Source organism: Meleagris gallopavo, chromosome 6, assembly GCF_000146605.3.
Source record: "Meleagris gallopavo isolate NT-WF06-2002-E0010 breed Aviagen turkey brand Nicholas breeding stock chromosome 6, Turkey_5.1, whole genome shotgun sequence".
In the NCBI taxonomy this organism is placed as follows: Eukaryota; Metazoa; Chordata; class Aves; order Galliformes; family Phasianidae; genus Meleagris; species Meleagris gallopavo.
Window position 1 is genome coordinate 55,161 of NC_015016.2, and position 26,798 is coordinate 81,958.

The 26,798-nt window shown below is 52.7% G+C and overlaps 2 protein-coding genes across 2 annotated transcripts in view; both read left to right on the forward strand.

Moving 5' to 3' along the window:
• Window positions 1–12,663, forward strand: part of CDC25A (cell division cycle 25A) — a 13,782-nt gene extending 1,119 nt beyond the window's left edge. Inside the window, exons 2-16 of the mRNA XM_031553809.1 lie at window positions 1,101–1,204; window positions 3,295–3,349; window positions 3,987–4,022; window positions 4,165–4,201; window positions 4,544–4,645; window positions 5,475–5,591; window positions 6,228–6,362; window positions 6,978–7,052; window positions 8,063–8,215; window positions 8,500–8,592; window positions 8,942–9,004; window positions 9,100–9,198; window positions 9,720–9,850; window positions 9,948–10,059; window positions 11,308–12,663. Coding sequence (XP_031409669.1) covers window positions 1,101–1,204; window positions 3,295–3,349; window positions 3,987–4,022; window positions 4,165–4,201; window positions 4,544–4,645; window positions 5,475–5,591; window positions 6,228–6,362; window positions 6,978–7,052; window positions 8,063–8,215; window positions 8,500–8,592; window positions 8,942–9,004; window positions 9,100–9,198; window positions 9,720–9,850; window positions 9,948–10,059; window positions 11,308–11,448 — 1,453 coding nt within the window. The 3' untranslated portion in view covers window positions 11,449–12,663. The remainder of the gene's footprint in view (window positions 1–1,100; window positions 1,205–3,294; window positions 3,350–3,986; window positions 4,023–4,164; window positions 4,202–4,543; window positions 4,646–5,474; window positions 5,592–6,227; window positions 6,363–6,977; window positions 7,053–8,062; window positions 8,216–8,499; window positions 8,593–8,941; window positions 9,005–9,099; window positions 9,199–9,719; window positions 9,851–9,947; window positions 10,060–11,307) is intronic.
• Window positions 1–26,798, forward strand: part of MAP4 (microtubule associated protein 4) — a 241,347-nt gene that overhangs the window by 34,190 nt on the left and 180,359 nt on the right.

The following is a 26,798-nucleotide window of genomic DNA, read 5'->3' on the forward strand; positions in this document are numbered from 1 at the left end:
CTGCCCTTCTCCCAGCCCTACCGTGTCTCTCCTTCTCCCTGCTGCTCACAGCACCCCTCACTCTCACCCCCTTGCCCCCCTCCCGCCCTGCTCTCCTGCCCACACACGGTGCCGGCCCATTCCCACATCCCCACGTGCCACCATCTTCCCTCGCTCTGCTCTGGGCATCTCATCTTATCCCACTACGTGGGTGCTTTTCCTATGGCTCCCTTCTCACTCTGACCTCCTGTTCAGTCCTGAGTGCCCTGCTGGTATTTCTCCTTTGCTGCTTGCTTTTAGATGGTTCTTATTTCTGTATTCAGCCCTGTGATCCTTCCCGCCTTCAGATTCCAGGGATTCCTGTTAACAACTCCCACCGGGCCTTCCCATGTTGGGTGTTCTGTCCTGTGGCTTTGCACCCCCACCTTGTGCCCTGCTTCATCTTTTGAGTTAATCAGTATGATAAGAGCAGCCCCACTTGGTAGCTTTTCCCTCATTTAAAGGTGATGTAGAGGAATGCTCTGCATGATGTGTGTATTTTCTGCACCAGGGCTGCCCACGTGTGTGAGGAGTGCACCCAGGAAGTGGGGGGGGGGTTGCACCCACTTGAGGTTGGGTGCGCAGGGAAGGGCGTGGGCTCAAGCTTGAGCTTTAACAACTTCTTTGCTTAAAAAAAAAAAAACAATCCTCAAAACAGCCCAAACCCCTCAGTTCTCAAACTCGTTTTTATATGCAAAACAATCATGAAATCAGTGTTGGAGAGGTTACAGTCCTGGGGGAGATAATGCGCTGCTGATAGGGGTGTTCCCAGAGAACAGTTTGGGAGGTGCTGCTGTGCCTCCAGGCACCAATATCACACTCCAGAAAGTGGTTTTAGTCCTGAACTTCTATTGCAAGCTGTTGTTTTGTTGTATTAAATCCTTCGTTTGTGAAGGCACAAGAGCATGAGAGGCTCTGAAACAGGGAGGAGAAAAAAAAAAAACCCACAAAACCTCCTGCTTTGTGTGTTGTGCAAAAGGCTTGGTGGTGTGGTGCAAGGTGACTGAAAGGGCCCTCAGTCCTGTGCTGTATGTCTGCTTTCTTGTGCTCCTGTTTTGTATTTCTCACTTAAAAAGCATTTAAAATTCCTTCTTTTACAGTCAGCATGAAAATACTGCACAAGACCTGGGAAACAAGAGTGCCAATGGTTTGCAAAGAACAGTGTCCTCAGAATCAACAGACTCAGGTACGGTGTTCTCAGTGAATAATGAGTAAGGAATGGAAAGCACTGCATTCTCACTCTTCTTACAGTTTTGAATACAGAAACAGTGCTGCCTTTGGTCCCTGCAGCCATTTCTCACCCTCACACTTGTTGGGGAAGGCAGGCTTATTTCTGGTGCTCAGCAGACCTCCTGCAGCCCATATTTTGGGTTGTTTTCTCTTCTAATTGTCCTAGACCGTGTTTGCAGTGGGGTTAGCGTGGAGGAAAAACTGGTTCTGGCTCCAAAGGGGGCATGGCAGAGAGAGCATTTCTTTTTGCTTCTTATCACAGAACGGCTGGGTTGGAAGGGACCCCAAGGATGACGAAGCTCCAACCCCCACCAACGCAGGGCCACCAACCTCCACATCTCACAGCAGCCCAGGCTGCCCAGGGCCCCATCCAACCTGGCCTTGAACACCTCCAGGGATGGACGGGGATCCACAGCCTCTCTGGGCAGCTGTTCCAGCACCTCCCCACTCTCACACCAAACAACTTCCCCCTCACATCCAACTGAAATCTGCCCTCCCTCACCTTCCAACCATTCCCCTGTCCTGCTGTTCTCTCCCCTTTCCAAGAGCTGACTCCCCTCCTGTTTAAGGCTCCCTTGAGGTCCTGCAGGCTGCACTGAGGTCACCCCGCAGCTTCTCTTCTCCATGCTGACAAGCCCAGCTCCCTCAGCCTGTCTTTGTAGGGAGGTGCTGCAGCCCCCTGCTCATCTTTGTGGCTCCTCTGGACCCTCTCCAACAGCTCTCTGTCTTGTACTTGAGGCTCCAGCCCTGGACGCAGTGCTGCAGATGGGGACACATGAGGGCAGAGCAGAGGGGGACAACCACCTCCCTGTCCCTGCTGGCTCCCCTCTGCTGATGGGATGATGAATCCTCTTAGGATGACTGTTAGATGTGGCTGCTGACCTGTTTTGCTTTGTGCTCCAGCACTGTCTGGAGAGACAAACTCCATTGTGTCAGTGCTGTTTGCTGATGCCTCGATGCTCTGCGCTGTACACAGCAGTAGGTCTGCACCTGATTGGGAGTGGGTCAGCCCTTGCAGAAGAGCTGGCTGAGGATGAGTGCTGCTCAAGATGGCTGAGGCAGGCTGCCCTAGTGAGCTGGTGCTGCCTTGTGAGTCTCATGGCTGCGTACTGGGGCTGTGGTCTGGAAGCTGAGGTGATGTTCTGCTGTTTGCTGTTGGGACGCAGCACATATCTGCCTTCAGCTCAGTACGGGACCAGGTTGAGTCCCTCCCCTTTGGAGGGTGATAGCTCTGAGGTGTTGGGCTGTGGTTTCTCTCTTTAAAGCCAAGCTCTGCTCTCCTGGTGTGCCTGCTCACGAGGACGCTGCCAAGCAGGGTTTCTCTTGTGGCTTGGGTTTTGTCTGTGGCTTTCTGCCTGTGTGTGCTGATGTCAGTTTCACAGGCTGGGGAGCTGCTGTAGTACTGATGCTTGTTGAGAAGTTCTCTTTCTTTTTTTCTTCAGATGAGGTGGCTTTTATCAGGAGAAATAAAATAAGGTATTACCCTGTGACTTGTAGAATGGGGAGAGCTTTTGATATGTCACTGTCTGTCTCGGTGATGGAAATCAGTGCTTCCACCTGAGTTTCTGCGCCAGATTCTCTGTGTGGTACTTCTGCCTTCAAAGGAAGCACTAAAAAGCAAGTGCAGCTGGCAGGCTGCAAGGAGATAAGGAACTGAACTGGCTGCATCTCTGCTGCTTGGCTCTCTTCTCCTCTTCCCGTCTCTTTAGCAAATCTCAAGTGTTACATAGTACTTAGGATTAAGGTCCGTGCTGTGCTGAGTGCCTGTCGTGTTACTCAGGTTAGTTCTGTGTGGCTGTTGGTTCAGATCCCAGAGGCTGTGTCTGACAGCGTCTAGAAGCTGCTGTGTAATGGTGATGTTCTGCTTGTGTTGTGCACGGAGCACCTGCCTTTATTTCAGTGTGCTGCTGTGTGCAAAGGACAGCTTTCGATGTCAGTTTCGGTCTGAGCTCAGCACCTTTGGAGGAGCCTTACAGCCGTGCCCAGTGCTTTGCATTCCCGATGGACTGAGCCAGGACTCACTATGAAATGCTGTCTGTTCTGCAGGTTGTGCTTTGGATTCTCCTGGCACTCCGACCCCCAGCGACATCAGAGAGGAAACGTACGTAAGCAGATGCTCAGCCTGACCTCTGCAGTTTCACATTGCACTCTAAACAAATGCAGGCTGACAAGAGGCTTAACATGGCTTCTCCTTTGCTGGCACGTGTAGTGGGCTCTTATTTTACCCTTCTAGAAGGGTGTGCTCCCACACAAGCAAGTGCTGTCTGTCCCCAGTGCTTGCAGGTCAGTGAGCTGAGGCAGCCTGCAGTGGGTGTAAGCTGCAGTTTGCTCTCAGTGCTGAACTATAAGCTTTTGCTTGGGTATGTCTTAACTGATTCCGTGCAATTGCTTTTAGCATTGATTTGTCTCTCTCGATTAGATTTAAATAAACACGTTTTCTATCTTTTATCCCGGGAGTGGGGGACAGATGCCTTCGGTCCTCAATTTCCCCAGCTTTTCTCTTTGCACTGGCTTTGTGTCTAATCAATGCTGGAAGTCCTTTGAGGAAAGGAGGGAGAGTGGGATTCCAGCCAGAGCTTTGAAAACCAGGGTGGGATAAGCTGGCCATAAATACCTTTTGAGAAGGACAGCGTTATCAGGAAGCATCTGGCTTCTGTTTAGCTCTGTGACTTAAGTACAAGGTTGATTTTTTGGGTGTGCTATCCTTTGTTGTTAACTGTGGGGCATTTCTCTTTCAGATTTGAGAAGGCAATTCTTGCATCTAGCAGACTGAAGTAAGTATTCTCCTGTCTAACTTCCAGTCACTGCTATGGATTTGCCTCCAGCTTTATAGCTCTGTGGAAAAAGGGAATGTTACTCTCATGACTGTCTTTCAAAAGGAAATGTTGGAAATAAATGTGTTCTTTCTCATTGTAGCCTTCGTCTGCCTCTCAGAAGAATACATTCACTGCCGGTAAGTGAGGGCACTGCTGACCTTGCATAAATGTTAAAGGGTTTACTGTGCTGACTGTTTTTAGTTGAGAACCTCCCACATCTTGTTAATTTATGCTCTTCAAGAACAGCTGTTAAGGTAGTTGATTGGAAACTGAAAGCTGTGGCTTATGAACTTGAAATCTAGTTTGTGTGCTGGCTGTAGGATTTCACCTATGTAGCTTTGTCTGTTTCTAATGCAGCTGAAACCCCTGCACACAGCCTGCACTCACTTGCAAAGGAAGACCTCATAGTGTCCTTAACGCCCCCCTTGTGCTTAAGATGTACTTGATGCTTAACTAGCACTTCTGTCTGAATTGTACAGCAAAGACTCCTGGGCTCCAGTCCTGCTCTGAAGAGAAGCCATTCGGATTCCATGGACTGTAATGCTTTTCAGCTCCTAGAACAGAACGAGAATAAGGAGAATGTAAGTATTGCACGTCTCTGGAGATGGTGTGGTGTGAGAGGTGGTGCTGAGGAAGCTGAATCAGCACTCCTTCATGGGCAGATGTGGTGGGAGGGGTTTGGGAGCTGCCTGCCAGACTGCAGCTCAGACATCACAAAGCTTTGTGCAGCTCAGCTTGGAGAAAGTTGCAGCAAAGTGTGACGGCGCTGATTACAGTGACTGCAAGCTAATAATAGGTAAATAACGAGGAGGGAGGCTTTAATTGTACAGCTTCTTCCTCCCTGCTGTAGCACCTGGCTCCTCTTGGTCTGTGGCAAGGCAAAACGTTTCCGTAATGCTGTCCTTGGGTATCTGTGAGGGGTGCCTCCAGGAGGCTGCCCAGATCTCCATACCTTCTTTCACCCCCGATGTGAGGAGCCCTGGTTCCTTAGCAGCACAGCTGTGCCTTTATCTTCGTGCTCTGGGGGGCCTTGCTGCTGGCAGTGCTGTGTGCAGGGTGCTGACAGGCCCAGGCACCATCACCCAGCAGCAGGTGATATTCTGCTCAGCAGGCTGCAGCTGTAGCTGCCTTACCAGGGCTTCTTTAGCAGAGAACTCGACCAACAAAAGGAAACCAAAATGTCTTGAGCCTGCAGATAATGGGATGAGAACTTGGTTTTGTTGGGTGAATCACTGAATGTTTTCAAAGCAAAGATGTTACGACACACTCAGACTATTCCTGTTTGGCAGCAGGGAACTTGAATTCAAAACATCAGGCAGCTTAAATGGGAAGAAAGGAGGTACAAAGGTCCTGGCAGTGTGCACAGGCCATTATTTTGGTAAACCAATCACTTTTCTCTCTTCAATTCAGGAATCGTTTGAGTTTAAGAAGCCAGCCAAGCCAGCTTCTCGGAGTTCTGTGCACATCCACTCCCACGATGGGAAAAGTGTTCTTGGCCAAAGGCAGAACTCAGCCCTGGCTGAGGAAGTAAGTACCTCAGTGGTCTTGGTAGTAATTCTTCTATCCTCTGCATACCTGCTGGGAGGAGGAAAAACTGTGTCATGGCTTTGTTCTGGGACAGTGCTGTTAGTACCATCGCTATTCGTGTGCCCAAAAGGGAAGCTTATCTGTCTGTCAGTGTGAAAATCTGTTTTGTTTGGCCGAGACCCTGGGCACTACTGAGCTGTGGCTGTGGTGCAGAGCATCCAGTGAGTGTGGATATCAGTGCAGAGTGGATGCAGTTGGATCCTTGCACAGAAACAGAGCCTGGGGGGCAAGTCCTGTCTGTACTTGTTGAGTCTGATAGTGCTTCATCTTGGTGCTCCTGACCTTGTGTTTACTGAGTGCAGAGTTAGTATCAGTTCCTGTTCCTCTGCCATCATCTGTTTCTCTCCTTCATACCTATCCAGTGTTTCCAAGATAGGGGCCCTATTGATTAACCAGGCTGATGGATCAAATAAAGTATGGGGACTTGGTTTGGGGTTTGCTCAGGTCGGTGCATTCAAGGTGATTAGTGGTGATTAACCACTATCTTAATCACCACAGTGAGGTGGCATTGTTTCTATCTGCAGCATCCTGCTGTAAAGAAGAAGAATGTTGTTAAAACTAAATGTTTTGTCTCAGTTTCCCAGCCAAGAAATGCCCACGGGTGAACTGGAAAACTACAGGCCAGCTTTCCTGCAGCAGTCTTCTCTGACCTCCTCTGAAAGCGAAGATGATGATGGATTCCTGGAGCTCTTAGACGAGCAAGATCTGAAAGTAGGTACAAAAGAAATGTGATGCTCTTCTAAAATCAGCTCTGTATGATGTGGAGCCTGCAGCACATGCATGTTCTGGTGGTAATTCAGACTGCAGGCAGGCACGAGGGATTCCTGAAAGACTCAGGTATGTCTGTGAACTCTTCCATTGCAGCGTCTCTGTTTTTGTGCTGTTCCCCAGTGCAGATAATGGGATTTGTTTGGTGTGTGAACAGCAGTTAGAGAGGTGTTGCTGCTGTTCCTACTGGTATTTGAATTGTGAAGCTATAGAGGATGATTGGAAGAGTTGGTGTTTTCTTTAGAAACTCTGAGGGAGCTGAAAGTGATATTTGCTTTCAGATCACTTAAACAGAAGTTCAGTTCCTACTGAACTTGACGTGCTTAGGGCTTTGGAAGGGCATCGTTTTTAATCAGTGAATGAATTGATTTAACTTGTCCTTTCCAGTGTGGCTCAGCTCATCACTCAGTGAAACAGCAGAGCCGGTAGTGGAGTTCTTAAAACTGCTCAGGCAGCTGAATTCAGCTGTAAAGTTTGCCCAAGCTTACAGGAGCTTCAGTTATTTACAGTGTCTGTCAGCAGGGAGGCAGATGAGAGTGAACTTTCTTTGTTTCTCAGAATGATGAGGAGATGCCATCTGACATGGCGAGCCTCTGGACCGCGCCGCTGGTCAGCAGGAGGCCGGACAGTCGGGTGAGTGCTGCCCTCATGGCCACCTGCACGTGTGCTTGTGGTGGCTCTGATCCTGTACCCTCAATCACAAAACAGGGCAGTGTAAGACCTCTGCAGGATTGTGTTACTGTTAAGCCTGCTGCCTGGGAGGTTGTGTCAGGGTAGGATAGTGCTGACAGTGGGTGTGTATCCACGTTAACTTGCTTTTTACAAAAACACTTATAAATGGGAGGAGATCTTGTCTTCCCTTATCAGATACTGACAAATCTTGAATACAGCTCTCACAGCCTTACCTGGGATACCTGTAGCCTAGACTTCAGATAATAGGCTGTGAGGGCAATGCAGGCTCCAACAAGAGGCTCAAAATCTGCTGGTAGATGGTCTGCTGGTTGATTCTGCCAGCACATCACACTGTGCTCTGAGCTTGCCTGTCCTCACAGCCAGGAACAAGTGGTAGTGGGAATGGAAGCCCCCAGTGTAGGTGATCCTGAGGACATCCTGCTGTTCCTATGCTGTGACAGCACCTTAGATGAGCCAAACTTTACTGCAGTCATATCACATCATCATATCATATCATATAGAATGGTTTGGGTTGGAAGGGACCTCAAGGATGATGAAACTCCAACTCCCCACCAATGCAGGACCACCAACCTCCACATCTCACAGCAGCCCAGGCTGCCCAGGGCCCCATCCAACCTGGCCTTGAACACCTCCAGGGATGGACGGGGATCCACAGCCTCTCTGGGCAGCTGTTCCAGCACCTCCCCACTCTCACACCAAACAACTTCCCCCTCACATCCAACTGAAATCTGCCCTCCCTCAACTTCCAACCATTCCTCTGTCCTGCTAATATCATCATATCATAGAATGACTTGAGGTGGAAGGGACCCTAAGGATCATCAAGGTTCCACCACTCTGCTGTAGGCAGGGCTGCCAGCATTTGATGCTGGACTGGGCAGTCAGGAAGTCTGAGGCTTGCTTAGTTCCTAGTCTTGGTCTTTGCTGGACATTTTCACTGTCTCTCCCCCCAGGCCAGGCGATGCCGCCTCTTTGGCTCTTCGTCTCTGCCCAGCGGTGTAGGCAGAACCACTCAGAAAAGAATGGAGAGGTCCCAGGAGGAGAGTTCTCCAGGGAAAAGCAAGAAGAGGAAAAGCCTGACAGGAGCACAGTCTGAAGACTCAGCGGTTGGTGGCTTGGTGTTGTGGTGGAGAGCTGATTAGGGCTCACGTAGAGGGGTGTCGTTTGTGAAGGTCACTGGGGTGAGCTCGCTGGGGGAAGCCCTGGTCTAACAGTGTGGTGTGGGGCCGACGGAGGTGCTGCAGTGGCTGTGTGCTCCAAAGCCCTGTACTGATCCTAAAGGGAAGCTGTGCATCAGGCTGTCAGTAAATGCTGACTTTTCTCCTACCCTTTGGGAAGGGGTCTCATCCCGTCAGTGTTTGGCATTCATCTCTAACCTGTCTTCTTCTAGAACACAAAAATAGTGAAGACACAATCCTCTGCAGCAGAAATCGAGAGCATTTTGGCCAGTGACCAGAGGGACCTTATTGGTGACTTCTCAAAGGTAATTACATGATTGGTTTAAAGGTCTCTTTTAGGGAGGTGTTGTGAACCAACCCCAAGTAAAGCGCTTCCCTTCTTTGTGGTACATCCCCCAGTCACTGGTGAAGGCTGCCATGAGAATGGTGCTCTCGTGGATCAGTCCTGAAGTGATTTCTGTAAGATCTTCAGTATAGGAGACAAAGAAAAGCTGTGACCCTGAACCCTGGGGCTCTGGAGTTTTAAATGTTATGCTTAGCTCAAGAGTCCTTGTCAACGCAGTGTGTGTTCTGAAGCTGGCTGCTGGGTGCTGCACTGCTGAGTGTGTGGCTCACGGCTGGAATGTTCTCTGCTAAATGCTGTCTGTTTTCTAGGGTTATTTGTTCCACACTGTTGATGGGAAGCATCAAGATTTGAAATACATTGACTCAGAAATGGTATGTGCTCTGGGGACAGCAAGACATTCTTTACTTACATAATTAAAAAAAAAACCCTCAAAACAATTGAAGAGCTTTTTTCTTTTTTTCCTCAGATTGTGTCTGTTCTGACTGGGAAGTTTGCAAGCTTCATTAAGCAGTGTGTGATCATTGACTGCCGCTATCCGTACGAGTACGAAGGAGGACACATCAAGGTGTGTTGTGGTAGTGGGAGAGCAAGGCAGAGCTGCATGGAACAGCTGCCCTGGGCTCTCATTGTGCCTTTGTGCTGTTTGGGTCTGCACACACCTGGTTTGTGGGGTGGCTGCTCGGTAAGGGGGGGAACTGCTTCCCTTCCCCTTCTGCAGAGGAGGAGACAAGTGGGCGGGCAGCTCCAGGGGAGGGTGCTTGACCTGCAGTGCTCAGCATCCTCATCTCTGAGGTACTGGGAGGAGTACTACACTTCATCTAACCCACGGTCTTTTGCTATGGAATGAGTGGCTGTGGAGGGTGTTCTTAAAGCTTGTTGCTCAGTAAGCTTACTGCCCCGCTCCAATACAGTGAGTGAAATCCTGCTGGCCACCTCCAGCTGCTGATGGGGCCTTCTGAAATGGGAGGGTTGTGTGCAGTGTCTGCTCTGGTTTGAGGCTTTGTCCCCAGTATCAAGAGAGGGTTGGCATGAGTGGGATGGCACTCATTGCTTACTGTCTGCCTTCGGGTGTGGCTGCCTTCACAGGGTGCTGTAAACCTCCACATGGAGGAGGATGTGGAAGATTTCCTGCTTAAGAACCCAATCCCTCCCTCAAAGAACAAACGGGTGATCGTCGTCTTCCACTGCGAGTTCTCCTCGGAGCGGGGGCCCCGGATGTGAGTTCCCCACATACCCCTGTGAGCTGCGGAGGGCAGGGAGGCACTGCTCCCCCTTGCTGCTTAATGCCATCCTTAACACGGGTCTCGTCTGCAGGTGCCGCTTTGTGAGGGAGCGGGACAGGCTGGGGAATGAGTACCCCAACCTGCATTACCCAGAGCTGTATGTCCTCAAGGGGGGGTACAGGGACTTCTTCCTGCGATGCCGGGTGAGTAACGCTCCCTGAAGCTCCACGTTTCTGCTCTCACAGTACCTGAACCTCAAATCAGACTTTTCTGTGGAGCAGAGTATGTTTTTCCTGGGCTGTTTTTCTTTCTCTTGTTTCACAGCACAGCCCTGCGCTGAGAGCAGTCAGAACTTGGCAGTGACAGTGCCTTCATTTCTCTAAGCCAATTCCATACCTCAGAACTGCCTTGCTGCCATGGCCGGGAGGCTTTTCCTCTTGTCTCTAGACTGAGATCTGAAACTGTTTGGCCTTTCTGTAGCAACTAGGAGTTCAAAATATTACACAGAGAAAGAGTTTAAGACTTTTCTCCTAGTCTTTGCAGGCTAGGTGGAGAGACCTGGCAGTAATTGTTGCGTGACAGATGGAAACCTCAAGCCTTGTGCTGTACTAAAAAAGCAAAATCAGAAAACTTGAGCTCTGAGTTTCCAAGCTATCCTTCTATGGAGGAGACCAATAAGTGCCCAGTGGCTCTTCCCATCACGGTGTTTTTCATTCTGCTTCTGCAGCACTTCAGTCACTGTGTGCCATTTCTCCCTATCTGATGCTATGAACCATGGCCTGCCTCTCACTTCAGTCCCTCCCAGGGCCTCAAAGTTTGGAACATCTCTCAGATCACCACTCTGCTTGGAGAACTGCTGCAGTTCCAGGCAGATGTGAGGTGCTCGGCCTTCCTGCACCCATGTTTGTGGGGCAGGGCACAGCTGTGTGCTGCTCCCCATGTTTGCCACGCGTGATGTCCCAGCCCTTGGGTCACTGCTGTGTTTTTGGCCCTGTGTGGCTGTAGGTGCCCCAGGATTGTTCTGGCTCTGGGCTGGAGGGCCTCGAGGTGGCAGCATGGAACAGCTGATGGCAGTGTTCCATGTGCTGCTCTGTGAGATGGGGGCTGGCTGAGCCAGAGGAGAAGCGTTTTCCAGATTTGTATTACTTCAGGGTGAATGCTGAATATTTGCTTGCTTGTGCTGTATATTGAAGTCTGCCAAAAAACTTGAGGTGAGAGCACTGTCTGCAGGGCCAAAAGTCCTTTGTTTTGGTAACTCTCGCTTCAGAAGTAGCTGTAATCTGAAGATCACTTGGCCTTGCTCATCAGTATCTGGTGTGGGGCTCCTGTGTGGTTTGTTCTGGTGGCAGTGGTGTGAGCAGCTGCTGCCAGGCTCTGCTGGCCGTGCTCAGAGCCCCCTGACCTGTGACACAGTAAAACGAAACCAGAAACGAACCCATTTCTTCCCCCAGAGCTTCTGTGAGCCCCAGAGCTACCGCCCCATGCACCACGAGGACTTTAAAGAAGACTTGAAAAGATTTCGCACCAAGAGCCGCACCTGGGCTGGCGAGAGGAGCAAACGGGAGCTGTACAGTCGCTTGAAGAAACTCTGAGGGCTGGAAAAGCGAACAAAGACTGCACCCCGTGGCGGGGGGAAGCTGCAGCCTGCTCCTTGCTGGTGCTTATCTGGTGTTTGCTCTCATCTCTTGTCCTGGTGGGAATGCTGCCGTCACCGCCGGAACTGAGCAACCTGGGTGCTGGCTGGGAGCTGGCTTTGGGGCACTGTGCTGCTCCATGGGAACGACTTTGCACATCACCACCTCCCCCAACTCGTGGAGGGGCTGCGGTGCCGTGTGGGGCGCGGCTGGCAGAGCAGTGAGGGTCTTTTAGTGCTGGTAGCTTTTAAATGCCTTGTTTTAATTTAAATACAGTCCGACCAAGCTTAATGGTGCTGCAATTGAATCATCTGGGTTGTGCTGGAGGCTTGGTTCTGCTGTGGGAGGTGGGGGTGGGGTTCATTCTTTCTCTCAGCTTTGATTGTGTTTTGGTGAGGTGAGGAAATGGTTCTCTACAGCTGGGGCTTCCACGTGGCTGAGCTCCCACTGATGCTGTAGGAGCCCTTCAGACAAAACCCTGTGGGAAATGGTGTGTTTTGTGTCGATATCACGTTCTCCTCGTTTACTGACTTGCTTTGTTTCCTAACAACTTGAACCCAGCTGCTGTTCTGAGGAAGGTGGTGCTTCAGAGTGGGCAGCTTCTGGGACCTGATGTTGGTTCTGATGGGATGGTGTGGGGTGGCTCGGGAGGGCTGGGAGCCCATGCTGTGTTCCTGTGGCTGCTGGGCATTTTGTTGTGACGTTTCTGAAGGAAGCACAGGGATCCATCAGTGTGCCTCAGGGCTGCTCTGCAGCCGCTCCTGCCGCCCTCTGTTTGCCTTCAGCCACCTCTCAGGCAGCAAAGCCCCTCCTGCTGGGAAATGGGAATCCTTCTGGAGGGAAGAGGAGTTCTGCAGCCAGCACTGCCTGTAGCAGGGCGCTCCATCACCCACCTGGAACAGGACTCGTGGTTCCACAGAGCAGCAGGGCCAGTGCTAAAGCTGTGCTGCTGCTGCTTGTGTCACGTAGGACCCCAAGCAACCTCGGTGACAGCAGGGCTGCTGCTTTGCTATGGCACCGCTGTGCTGCATGGAGCTCTTCCTCCATGCCCATGTAGTGCTGCAGGAGCGTGGCCTGGCAGCTGTGCTGCTCCCAGTGCAGACATCTGCACACCTCACAGCTCAGCCTGCTCTGTGGGAGCCCCTTTCCTGTGCCCTTCTAAAAGAAAAAAAAGGAATGGTGCCTTAGGTGAAATTCTGACCTTATGTTGTGGCTTTTTTTATTAATGTTTTTTAAACTGCTGTTCACAGCTGCAGAATAAGGAGGACAGATTTGAACTCTAACTTCTCATTTTAAAATAAAAATACCAACTCAGGTTTGAGAAGGCAGCACCAGCAGCTGGGTTGTATGGCAGCAGCCAGTGCTGCAGGACCGCTGGTGCTGGGGAATACGGGTCCAGCATGTCGTAGCTGTCAGTGCCACTGCAACCCAGTCGTCCCTCTGTGTGAGCTTTGTGCAAAAAGAAAAAGCAGCAGCTGCGTTTGAGGGGCGATGCTCTTTTCTGACATCACTTCTTGGCTGTTTTATGGGCTAAATGCATCCTGCTTCTATCGAGCCCACAGCCACGCTTTGTGCGAATGTCTCTACCTCGGCTCCTGCCGCGCTCCCTGCCATGCAGGAGCTCACTGTGGGGCTCTTCTCATCCTCCTGCCCACATAGAAGTGTGGTCCTGCCTTTGATTCCTCTGTGCTGTGTGTACTGGGAGTCCTGGGGCTGTGGAGGAGAAAGCTGTGTGTCCGGATGGCTCTGTGCTACAGCCTGCAGCTGTAATAGACATCTGCCGGCACAGAGAATAAAGTCCTTAAACTCTGACCTCTGTCCGACTCCTTCCGTGGCAGAAGGGCTGTAGCTGCTGTGCTGCCATCGCTTTCTTCCTCTGCTTCTCTGCTCCTGGGCTGGCCCAGAGCTGCAGCTCTGCAGGCACAAGGAGCAGGGCCCTCTGTTTCGGAGCTGTGCTCCCATTGCGGGGGGGTTGGAGCTCCCTGCTGGATGCAGACCTGCTCTGTGCTGCTCCCTGTCCCCGGGGCTGCCTGAGGGGGCTGTTATAAGGGGTTGAGTTAATGGCAGAGCACGCAGGGCTGCAGAGCAGGTGGCCCACAGCGGGGCTGTAAGAACTGCTTAAAATGCAGCAGTGACTCCCAATCTTCTGGAGGCTGAAGCTGAGAGCGGGATGGGTTTGCTTGTTTTTTTTTTTTCTCTTGCCTCCATCTGTCATCCTTAAAACTGATGCTGAAAGCAGCTTACAGCTTCAGTAGCTTTTGCCACAATGCTCAGCACTCGCTTTCCCGTTGCTTTGCCTTTGTGGCCCATGAGAAGCTCTCACTCCTGCATTTTGCAGTGTTTGCGGCTCGGGGAAGTGGGAGCTGCAAAGGGGCAGCAGCTGCAGGCTGGCAAACCTGCCCTCTGTGTTTGCTCTGTGCTGCAGCTGGGCTGTGATGCAGCAGTGCTGTGGGTCCGTTCACTCCTGGTCCCATGTTCGTTCTGCTTTTGGGACGGCGTTGTTTGCGGCCGCAGACGGGGCGTGCTGCCTGTGGGCAGGTTTGCAGCTTTGCAGCCACGGGAAGACATCCCCGTTTGTTTCTGTTGGATGAACTCCCCGGCGATGTTTGCTCGGGCTTAAGGCTTAAGCAAGGAGCCATAAAAAGGAGACTCACTTCAAAAGAGGAAAGTGGAAGGAGGCCAGGAGGAGCGCTGCCAAGTTCTTCTTTCTCTTTCCATCGGTGCAGGAAATCCCCAAAACTTTGGGTTTTGTCACATCAGGAGTGACAGCCTGACCCCAGCTCTGACCCACACGGCCCGGCCGCTGTGGGGCAGGGAACGGTGCCAGCCTGACTCATCCCTGTTAGCAGCGCTCAGCTGGGAAGTGTGGCCAAGAACCGAGGCAGGGCTTGAAGGGCAGCAGCAGCATGAACCTGGGCAGAGTGGGAGCTGCGCCGCAGCCCTTCGGCATCACACGCTGCTGCCCATCTCCAACGTGGCTCTCTCTAACGAGCTTCTGCCCCAGCCCAGTCCTGGCAGCCATGAGATCCAGTTCCTCCTGACGAAGGAAACCGTGCTTGGAGATTTGTGCTGTCCCACAGCCCTGAGCTTCCCCCTTCCTAAGCGATGATGGCTTCACGGGAAGCAGCACAGCAAGCACAGCTGTGGGTTGTGGTGGCTGTCCCTCTCTGCTGGCCCTGTGTCCTCATCCCTTGTGGCTTTGCTTCCATCCTCGGCCCGTGGAGAGCTTGTCCCGTGCAGTGGCATAATTTTGGGAAATGGGTGAGCTGGGCTGGTATCGAGCTGGCATCGCCCCAGGATGAGTGCAGGGGGGGTTTGTGTGAAGCACTGGGGGCACGGCAACATGCCCAGCTCACCTCCAGCCTGTGGGGACAGCAGCAGGGAGGGAAGCTGCAGCCCTTCCTTTCTCCTCCCATTGGGAACCAGCAGGACTGTGGCCACGCAGACGGCTGTGGGGCTGCTCACGTGCCAGCCCTGGTGCAACAGCAGCGTGGGATGGGGACAGCCCGAGTGGGGCTTTATCCTCAATGTGGCAGCTGCTCACAAAGCAAACGTGGCTGTGGCCTTGGAGACCGCCGCTGCCCGCACCGACAACCGTGGGGAGAAAGGCATCCCCAGCAGCACACAAAGGCACCATTGTTGCTCCTGCGTTGCGGCTGAGCTTCAAACACGGAGCGGCCGTCGCGTGTCGGCGCTGCTGTGAGGCCGACGCGTCCTTCGGGGCTGTGTGCTGCTGGGGGGGTTGCAGCTCCTGGAAACAGCCCACCGCCACGGGGCATCCCTGGCACCTCATCCATGGGGGTGGATGCCGGGGAGGGTCAGGTTGGATGACGGGAGCAGCTCCTCCAAAGAGCGGTCGGTGCTGGCACAGCTGTGCGGGGTGGGAGTCGCCGTCCTGGGGGTGTTCGGAGCTGTGGGCTGTGGGCACGGGGGGGTGGGCTGGAGGTGGGCCTGGGGATCTCGGAGGTCTTCTCCAAACTGGACCCAGCGCTGCACTGAGCAGGGCCACGTGAAGGAGGGATGTCGCATCATTCCAGAGCAGGTGCTGGATGCAGAGCCGGGCCTTCTGCTGCCCTCCTTGTGCGCTTCATCCCAGATGGAATCGTGAGAGCCCTCTGGAGTGTTTGCATGGAGCCCGCAGCAGCAACCTGGGCTGCTCTGTGTCGTGTGCTCCTGGGGTGGCGAGAAGAAAGGCTGTGAAAGCATGAGGTTAAAACAGGTGTTACTGAATCCTCCTCTCTTTGTGCTCACGCTCTGCTTTTGGCTGAGGCTGACCAGCAGCTGAGTGACTCTCGTGGCACCACTGGGGTTCAGGCGCAGCTTTTCCTTCTGGGAGGGATGAGGAGATCCCTGCACGGTCAGCACGGCGGCCGCTCCTCCTCACCCTGGGACAGCTAAAATTGCCGTTGCTCTTGATAAAGGTGCACACGCACAAAACACTTCAGCTCTTCATGGCTCAGCTGCGATGAGGACTTTCAGCATGCAGTGCTGCCAGGAGCCAGGAAAGACAGAGTGCCATTTCCTCACTGACCGCCCCCGATGCCCCGGAGTGCTTTCCTCTTATATCACATTCTAACATCCAGGTAGCAGCAGTTGGGATTTGTACAAACAGCAGTGCCCGGGGTCCTGCACGTTCCCCAGATGTGTCCCAGTGCCTGAGCTGTGCCCCCGTGGCACGATGTGCTCCTGCTGGGTCAGGAAGTGCAGGCATGAAGAAGTCCATCCCTCGCTGTTTGTGCACATCAGCAGCTGTTGGATGGAACAGCGGTCAGAAGCATTGTTACACAGATGGGTAAAACAGTAATTTTATGCCATGTCTTTGTTGAGAAACTAGAAATGCTCGACAATTAATGGTCTGTAATTATTAGAATCATAGAATCACAGAACGGTCTGGGTTGCAAAGGAGCACAGTGCTCATCCAGTTCCATCCCCCTGCTGTGTGCAGGTCACCAACCAGCAGCCCAGGCTGCCCAGAGCCACATCCAGCCTGGCCTTGGATGCCTGCAGGGATGGGCATCCACAGCCTCCTTGGGCAACCTGTTCTACACTGCATCAGGATGCAATTTTTGCTGTTCCACTGAGTTCCTCTCGGCCATCCTGGCAGAAAAGCAGAAACTGTCAAACAAACATCAGTGTTTAAAAACACCCGGGTTGAGCTCAGCAAAATGTATTTCAGCCACCAACAGATGGCAGAGGCACAGCCCGCGCCGCGCGGCTCCGTTTGCAGCAGGCTGCTCCCCAACAACGGCCTGCCTTCTCTCGAGTGGCTCCTCCAGCGTTGGCCCAGCTCTGCTCCCCAGACAAGGAGCCGTCTGTAGGTGACTGCTGGAGCACAGAGGATCTCTCCTTCCTTTGGCCAACGCTCGCTGGGAAGCCCACGACAATAATCGCCGCGTTTGTAATATTGGGTTACAAATCACATCCTAATGCTCTTTAATAACTGGGCATGTTTACCCGACAAACACGAAGCTTCTCTTTCATCGCAGTCTCTCCGAGCTCCATTCCAGCCTATCATTTAATCTAACCTCACAAGGAGCTCTACAAACAACGCTCACATCGCCGTCCTTTCATCGTGCTGCCAAACACAGTTGCTGGCCTTCCTTTCCCAGGCTGAATCCTGATGCTCTGTGGCAGCACACAGGGAATTCAGTACACAACTTTGTCAGCAGAGCCATCAGTATGGGAGCAACTATATGCTCTGCTTCCAAGTTTCCTCCCGGAGCGGCAGCGATGGGGATTGTAGCTGTTGGATCCAGCCCTTCCTCCAAGGCCGACCAGGAGGGCTCCACGTGGACCTGGGCATGGCAGCATCGCCATGGAGCTCAGCACACAGCCCTCCCTCCCAGCTCTGCCCTCAGAAGGCACTCAGCTCCCTTTGCAACCTCTGAGTGAGTGCCCCTGTTTAACGACCCCCGCTATCAACATTCATTCATCCATTCTCCAGCTGCTCCGACTCCATCCCCTTTCTAATAACATCGCATTCTCACCAGTGCTTATTTGGGATGACTGTGGGAAGATTTTGAAACCAGATGCAGGCTGGGCAAAATATTCATTACGACTGTGGCTCATCTTCTCGACCAGGGAGCTGTGTATTCCTGCAGTGCTCCAGACCTGCCTCCATGTGCTGATGCAGCACTTTGATTTCATGTCGCTTGGCTCTTCGCAGTGCTCTGACATTACACTGCTCAGGTTTCCCAAGGAATCCGTTCTTCAAGCTCTAATGGGGCAGCAGCTCAAGTTCAGCAAAAATACTGTAATACTCAGCGGTGGATTCATTTATCCCAAAAGCAGATGCTCTCCTAAAGCGATGGATTTATTTGGGCAGCAGTTGTGGGGAATGCTGGGGCTGATTGCAACCAGCACTGCTCTGCTGGCACACAAAGCCACGCACAGCGCCTTCCAAACAGCTGCCACAAATGGATTGCTCCTTACTCTCTCTTCCACAGGCTCTGTGGCCAAGAGGGGGAGACAGCACACATCGGAGTCTGCTCTGACAGAAGGGAGTTCATCCATTCACTTCTGAAACAGCATCACAGAATGGCTGGGTTGGAAGGGACCTCAAGGATGATGAAGCTCCAACCCCCCACCAACGCAGGGCCACCAACCTCCACATCTCACAGCAGCCCAGGCTGCCCAGGGCCCCATCCAACCTGGCCTTGAACACCTCCAGGGACGGAGCTCTGGAGGCTGACAGCTCTGGGACCAATGCAGACAAGTTGTCCGTTAGCAGAGCATGGGAGGGGCGGCTGTATGGGACACGGCTGCGGACGGAGCGCTCCCTTCCCACAGCTCTCTGCTGTGAGATTCACTCTGCTGAGAACGAAGGGTTCTCCGCCGCCCAAAGGAAGCTCTGAAGGTTTCTGTTAGTGGGATCTGAGCTCTGTCCTCATTCCATCTGCTTCCGTTCGGGGCTGACACCAACCACAAGCATGGCCTGCAGGGCAGGAGCCAGGATTTGGCTAAAACCTTCAAACGGCGCTTTAGCAGCAATGAGTCCTCGAGAGCTGCACGCAGCAAAGGCTCCTCTTACAGGAGGACAACAGCAGCGTCTTTCATGGGCTGTGGGCGTTCCTCCCTGAATGCAATGGCCAGAAGGTCACCATGGAGGGCAAACTCCCTGCGCCTCGGGTGCCTCGTGACCTATGGGTGCTTCTCACAGTCCCTTCAGTGGTCTCCAGTTACTTCTGTATCTAAGATTTCAGGTTCAGTCAATGCTGTGTGTCTCCATGCAGCCTGCTGCTCGTGGGTCTGCTCCAGGCCTGGGGATTCTGTGTTAGCAGCAGCACATCTTTCTTGCTGATGTGAAATGACCTTTTGGGGTTGCTTTTAATTTCATTCAAGTTTTCTCGAGTCACTTCAAACTTTCAAGGCAACATCACCTTCGCCCTCACATGGCATCGCTGTGCTCCTGAAGGTTTGCGTCCACCACCAACAATTTCAGCTCCACTCCTGAATCAGTGAATCCCAGCACAGCTCTCTGATCTGCCCTTCTGACTCTGGGAGTCTGCTCAGCTCCTCTACCATTCCTTTTCCCAGGCGCTCTCTATCTGCAAGGTTCTCTGTTTATTCACTGACTGGCACTGAAGACTTCTATTTATGGAAGTCTTTATCACGTATTTCTTTATCACTTATTTGGTGTCATTTCATGCCTGTACTTTTCCCAGCCGTTGCAAACCTCCTTCAGCTGCAGAACCGGGGAGCAGCGCGATGAGAGGAGCTCTGCTTCCTTCCCTGTGGGGTTTCTCCCTCTTAAAAGGGGATAGAGGCACTGCTTTGCAGTCAAGGACAGCGAACAGGGAGCCAGCAAAGAATGGAGCTTGTGGAGTGAGGCCGTTTGGTCGCCTGGATCTTCCTCTCCTCTGGCAAATGCTTCCTATATTTCCAACCATGTTGGCCACGTTCGCCCAGTGGCCCTGGGCCGTCCCTCTGCCTCGTGCTGAGCCCTCGGATGTCCTACAGCCTTCTGTCTCTCCTCTCCCTCCCCTTCTGAATTTTACTTCCTGCCAAGACTTTTTTTTTCCATCAGATTATCGTTATTTTTGTGGTACGAACCATTGGAATTTTATTCCAAGCAGCTGGGCGCTCCCCCCATGCTTAAAGACTCGTTTTTGGGAGATGAGTAAGAATTTAAATGGGAATTCTCACCCATAGGAAGGAGAGCTGCTGTCATTTCCCCCAGCTCTCATTTCTTTTTTAAGCGAGAGCAGAAGGAGATGTGGAAAAAACTGCCGCTGTTTGCAGCCTTGGAGCACAAACTTGGGATGCTGTCTGCATGGTTTTCCTCTGGGTGATGATGAAATTTCACAGCCACGTTTCCAGGTCCATTACACAGTCCTGGGAGAAGAAGGAATCTTCTAGAAACCCTGTTTACTTTGTCCCTTCCAGAAAGCTCGGGTTTAACCACGCTGCAATTAAATTTTTATATGCAGATTGAGTTTCATCCATCAGCATTTGCAAGCAACTCTCAGTTGTGTGCCATCCCCGCGCTCCGCATGCAGCCCAGGCAGCTCCTGCTGCAGCCGTGTCCCGCAGCACTGACACTGACGTGCTCCCACCCTGCTCTTTTGGGCCAATTTGCAGCCGTCACACCTTTTTTCCCCCCCTGCAATTTTGGATGTGAGAGTTCCTCACGATCCCTCTGGCCCGGCCTGCGGCTCGCTGACTCTCACTGATCCCACTCTGTTTTGGCAGCAGGGCTTGGGAGCGCAGTCAGAAAGGCTCTCCAATCACAAGCCTGAAAAACTCGTCTCGGGGAGGCGACACATTTGAATGCTTTGGAAGGTCCACGACCCACAGCTGGGGGCTGTGCAGCTGCCAGATGGGCAGGCCTCCCTCGCTGCTCCAAGGCAATCGGGCGCTGCCCGCTCCGTCCCGCACGCCGCTCGGTGGATGCGCCCAGCGCTTCCTCACCAGGCTCCCTCCGCAGAGCCCACGTGCGTTTTGGCTCTGCCTTCCTCCGTGCTGCATCCGAGCAATCCGTGTCTCACACAGGACTGCACTGCTCCCTCCGTCAGCTCACGCCGCAGGGGAGAGAAGCTTGTGATGAGGAAGGGCTGAGCTCCAGCCTTGCTGCTAATGTGACCCTGCCTGTAATCCACGCCCAGAGCTTGCTGCTAGCCCGAAAAGATGTTTTTCATGCAATTTTCATGCGTGGCTCATATTTTAAACTACGGCATACAAATGAAAGGTGCGCACCCTTTATTTGCATGTCTGAACTGATGAGTGTGCAAAATGGGAGCAGCAGTGGCTGTGCAGCAGGGGATGAGCGTGATGCGTGCGGTCTTTCCATCCCGCTGTCCTTCATGGGCTTCATGCAAATGGACAGGCTGCCCACATGGCAAACAACAACTGAGGCTGCCCTGCGAGTTCCTCAGACAGCCAAAGTGCTCTCAGCCGTTTCCACAGACCAAAGGCAATTCTGTGGGAGTTGGGTTTCCAGAGTCACTGCATCACTGCAGAACGGGAAGCTGGGCACTACTGTCGCCATCCTTCTGCCTGATCTGAGCAAAGGAATGAGATGTTAGAGATTTCAAAGCGAAGTGATGAAATACAGTGGAAGAACTGGAACAAGAGTGAGTGTTGTAGGAGATGTGTGTGCATGGCAGAGTCTTGTTAGAGACTCACAGTGCTGTCACATCCCCCAGCTGGGAGAACTGAAGTAAGGTGGGCAGCCACGGTGGAGAGGAGAGCCCATGGCAGGAGGGGATCGGTTATGCTTACGTTATAGAAAAGGAAAGCCAGAAACGATGTGATAGAAGCAAAGAAAATACTGAATGCCCTGCAGAGGCTCCAGCAGGAGCTTTCATTTTCATTTTTTGTTGCAACAGAGAATGAAGGGAATTAGAAAGCAGCACATTCCCAACTATTAATTTGCCCCAGGTAACCTGTTGCCACAAGAAAGCGCTGCCAGTGGCTCATTACAGCTCAGAAAGGGAGTGACCGCTGGGTCCAGGAATGTCTACAAGAGTCATAATGAGTGGTGTGGAAAGGATATGAAACCTCGTGTCCCAGAGCTTTAAAGAGGGCAGAATGATGAGATGAGAGCCAGGATGGGATTCAGCACGGGGCGATGAGCTCCTGGCAAGTTAAACTGACCGCGTCTGTGTCTGCACACCTGGCACCAGCTGCCACCAGAGCAAAGTGATGGGAAAAGATGGGAGCTTTTGTGGCCTTCCACATTTACCTGTTTCGTCCAAGCAGACAGCAGGTCTGTGTAGGAAAGGCCTGCAGCCCTCCAGGCAGCCACATCTTCACAGCATCACAGAATGCCTTGGGTTGGGAGGGGCCTCAAGGATCACGAAGCTCCAACCCCCACCAACACAGGACCACCAACCTCCACATCTCACAGCAGCCCAGGCTGCCCAGGGCCCCATCCAACCTGGCCTTGAACACCTCCAGGGATGGACGGGGATCCACAGCCTCTCTGGGCAGCTGTTCCAGCACCTCCCCACTCTCACACCAAACAACTTCCCCCTGACATCCAACCTCAGTCTTCCCTAACCTTCCATGTCTTGGTCTCACCGCCCTCAGATCAGCTCCTTCCACCTCCAGGTGAGTGACTGCAACGTCCCCCACCGACCTTTCTGTGCCTCATCTCCTAGTTGGACTGATGAAGAATGAAGAGAACGGTGACATGAAAATGATAAAAACTGGGCTCTGGCCTGCAGACACCCCTGTGGGAGGGACCTGACTTGCACACAACTGCAGGGACCCCGGTGCTTCACATGCTGCTTTATTCCCTGGGTGCTCTTCTTCTGTCTCATCACTCAGCATCTGTCAGTTCTGCTACATTCAGCTCAGGCTGGCAGCTCCTTGGGGCCCGAAGGCCCCTCACCCCGTCCCATCCCAGGGTGCCCTGTGTACCAGGAGCAGGGCAGGAACAGCAAACCACAGTCAGAGCCACCAGGAGGAATCGAGCCGCGTGTTTTGCACAGCGAGGGGGAAAGCAGAGCGTCACCAAGAGCTGCACAGAATGGCAACGTGATCAAAATCCTCTCTCCCCATTTAGAAGTTTGAGGGAAATAATTTTATTGAAAGGCAAATCCTTTAATCTCCAGATATAAATCGGCAGAATGGCAGAATTACTGATGACGGAGCACATCATATAGGGCATGTACTGAGTGTTTCCCTTTAAACAAACACAGGCCCTCCAGCTGTTAACCTATTTATAAAAGGTAACTCGAGGCTGCGCAGGATCCACAGGATATTTTCATTCTGTCATTACAGCACAGACTCAATTTTTCTGCCTTGGAATAATTGGGTGCAGTTTATGGAGGCCCAAGGTAGAGATGGGAGCAGCTCTGCCAGCCTGCTAAATGCTAAAAGGGGAGAGGGCCTGAGCCCCTGTCTGGCTGCCCCACTGTGCTTAAAGAGTGATGTGAGATCCAGCAACAAGCCCACGACCCCAGTGTCTGCAGGTTCTCTTCTTCCAGTGTAGGAAATCAGGTTGCCCACAGCAGGCGTTGGGGTGCAGAGCTGTGCTCTCACCAGCACCCCTGGGGCAGCAGAGCCCCACCATGGGTCCTTGCCTTGGTGCAGCACTGCAGTGCTCCCCACGGGGCTCAGATCGGGAGATCAGGGCTGTGCTACCTGCAGGCAAACCTCACGACTGCCCAGAGAGACTCGACGGCTCTCTGGGACAGCAGAGATCCCCGGCCAAAATTCCATGCCTTCCATTATGCTGGAGTCAGCTCCAACGAGCACAACAGCTCTGTCTGCCTGGCAAATATCTGCCAGTGACACAAATGCTGCTGTTGTCACTGGGCTGAGTGCTGCCTAACTGAGCGGTTGGGTAGCTTCTTGCATCCTGATTCATGATAGGGAAGTGGATGTGAAAGGAGGGCTGGGGCATGGGAGTGAAAGTTGCAGGGCAGTTTTGTAGGAGCATTCAAATTCTGCAAGATGCTTCGAGGCATTCACCTTCAAAAGCACACAGGCAGCTGCGTTTCCTGGAAATGAGAGGCTGCTGTACATGATGGGGTGATTCACTGCTCCACTCAAATGCTTCAGAGATCTAGCTCAACTTTTTTTTCTCTACAGAGGGTTCAGATCCACTGCTTAATAACTGCCTCTCCGACGAGCGATTTTGAAAGTGACCCCTCTGAAAGCTCTGCTGCATGTTTGAAATGATGAGAGATGGGAGGAATGACAGCAAACCCTTCAGCAACGAGCAGCTCTGAAAGCAGCATCCCTGCAGAGCCAGGAGCCCTCAGCCAGCCCTGCTGGGCTCACCCTCGGCTGTCATGGGTGCTGAGGAGTGAATGACAATAATATTGCCCTTCGTAAATGGGCAAGAAAGCTGCCAGCTCCTTCCTCTTTCTCTCCAGGGCTTTTGCTGTCCATGCCCTGGAATCAGCCGAGCCAAGCCCCGTCGCATCACTCGGCGTCCTTAATTTGCTGTGGCTCCTATCTAAGTGGAGATGAATGTGCATTAACCAGAAACAAGCTCTTACTTTCCAGCTCCCTCGGTGCCTGCATGTGACTCCAGGTGACTCGTGAGATATGAGCCAGGCCGGCTCTCAGCCCAGCTGCTGGCCCTCCCCTCCTGCCCTGCCAGGCTCACAGGAATGGCCAGCAGTGTCCCCGCAGGGACACGAGCAGGTTGTCCCCTTCCCTTTCTCCCTTTCTCTTTCACTGTCTGGCTTGATGGAAAAGCAAAGCTGTTGACTGCCAAGCTTCTCTCCCCACAGCTCCTTCACAAAAATCAGAGTCCCCCTCTCTATTACCAGGGCAGACACACTTGTAGTGTCACATAGATTTTGGCCTGCCTGTGATGTGGAAGGTGGTTCCTGCTCCCCTCCCTTTCAGGCCATGTGAAGCTGAGAAAGGGCTTGAGGGGTCTGGCATGGGAAGCTGGACAAGCAAGAGGAGAAGGAGGTTATATTGTTCTGAGGGAAAAACAAAGATAAATGAAACGCTGAAGTTCTGCATAGGGGAGGCACAGAGAGAGGCCGTGAACGCAGTCTGTCCTTGAGCTGCTCCCAGAAAGCAAGCAATAGTTTCGATTTCAGGTGAAAACAGGGAGGTTTCATACTAAACTAGATTAATAAAACGGCAATAGCTATGCTTGTAAGTGCAGTTTCAACTGAGAGAGCATATCAGTCAGTTGTTCACCTTGAAACAAGCCCTGCCGGGATTTCAGCCTGCCCTCGCGTTGATGGTTTCTGAAGTTATTTATCTGTTCTGAGGAGGGATGTAGCTCATGCTACACATTGCTCCTTCAGGTCAGAAACGAGTTATTCTGTTCCTCAGATGTAAACTGAGCTGTGAAACCTCTCCTCCATCCCGTTCATTCCGAGGCCTACCATAGAAATGTGACTGGCGTCAGCTGGGACAGGACAGGACTTAAGGAGGTCAGGAAGCCTGAATCCCAGTGTAATGAGAAGCTGTGCACAACGGGATAAAAACCCACCCCGGATCAAGGTGTGCAAGGAGCACTGCTGCACAGGGAGCTGCAGGTAAGGGACAGAAGGAGGTGCTCAGCTAACATGTGCGTGCAGAGCAGAGGTGGGAGCGAGCTGTCCGGGCAGCAGTGCCACGTGCTGCAGGAAGATGTGCCTCCTTTCCATAGGAGCACAGCTTTTGGGCAGCTCACAGTCTGCACGTTCTCATTTCATGAGTTCCACTTGCAGTGCTATGTAGATGTTGGGATTGTGGTGGGCAGCAGTGGCGTGCAGTTCAGAATGGACACATCCATCAGTGGAAGGAGCCTCCTGCTCCGACTGATGGTAACGGCGTGCCTGGGTGGGATGAGAGCGTTACCAAAGCAGCCGCTTGGCAGATTGAAGTTTGGACCTTCTGTTGCCTTAAAGCACGGATGGTTTGGCTCCTGTGTGATCACTGCACTGAAGGCAAGGCTCTGGATGCTCACATTTTCAATTTAGGGAATAAATGAGGGGCTCAGTGAACAAACAGATTCTTTGTGGAGCCCAAAGCAGGTCAGATGTACTCCCCAGTGCAGCACTGATGTAACCCACTGCTTCTTGTTACATTACAGCCTTGGCACAGGCAGAGGAACTCCTATCCTACACTAGAACAAGAGCTTACCCCTTCTCTGACCACACCTAGCAGAGAGCAGAGGAGGATTTTCCAAGGAGGATAGAGGTGTCTTTAAGGCTGTGCTGATCTGAAGCCCTGAGTGAGCTGGAACAGCTCTGAAATTCAAACCATCACCAATCCTCCCAAAGCCATTGGGAAGATATTTTATCTCAGAGCTTAAAAATAGCACGTGGTAGAAGCAGTTGTTATGCATGTGCCTTTCATCGGGATGGGGGTTTCCCCTCCCTTGTCCTTACAAGCTGCAGCCCTGGAAAGGAACCCACAGTCTCCAGTTTGGCAGGAGGGGTTGGGGGCAGAAGCTGCACCTCAGCTCCACACGGATGGGGTGTGCCCCTTCCCACAGCCCATGCAAAGGGTGTTCCCTCCTCCAAGTGACCAGACACGAGGGACACGCCTGTTTCTGTTTGGATTTAGGCTTTGATTCCCTTATCTAGCAGGGCAGCATGGCGTGTTCTCTATGAGATTTAGCAGCTCTGCAGCTCCCTGGGGCTGGGTGCGTGACACACAGACCTCATTGCCAACAGATGGGCTTCACCTCCTTCCTGCTCCTGGATGAGCTCCCTATGATGGGTGGTTGCAATGATTCAAATGTCGAAGCACAAAGGCAGAGGTTCCTTCTGTGTGGCTGCTGTCACTGAAGCCATATCTGACAGCCTCACTTTTCTCCTCCCTGCTCCCCTCGGGGGTTTCAGCCCTGTGCGTGGCAGCCGTGCCTGCTGTGCAATGCTTCCATCGCTTCCATCCTGCTGTCGGTACATTTCATCACTGTAATGTGTTTTGCCATCCTGGATGCAAAGAGGGTCATTCTTCTGATCTAATGGGTCATTAGTGGAAGTGAAATTAAGAACACAGAGCAGAAGCACCAGCAGTGCCTGCCATTCTGACACCGGGATGGGTGTCCTCACCTCACCTGGCTGGGCACCGTGAGAAGGTGAGGGGAGACCGCATGGCAGCCTCCGAGTGCTGAGGGAGGTCATGTGCTGGAAACGGAGCGACTTCCGACGTGGTCTGATGGTGACAGAACGAGGGGGAATGTCTTTGTAGGAGGTGAGGAGTGAGGTGTGAGGTGAGGTGAGGTGTGAGCTGGGGTGCTGGCCCTGCCCGGAGCTGCGGTGCCACGGCTGTGCGCTGGGCAGCCCAGGGCAGAGGGGGACCGCGATGATCCTTGAGGCCATTAAGCCGTCCTACGACTCTGTGATCCTTATGACTTTACGATTCCAGCAGCCGGCTGCTCCTCCTGACAGGAAGTC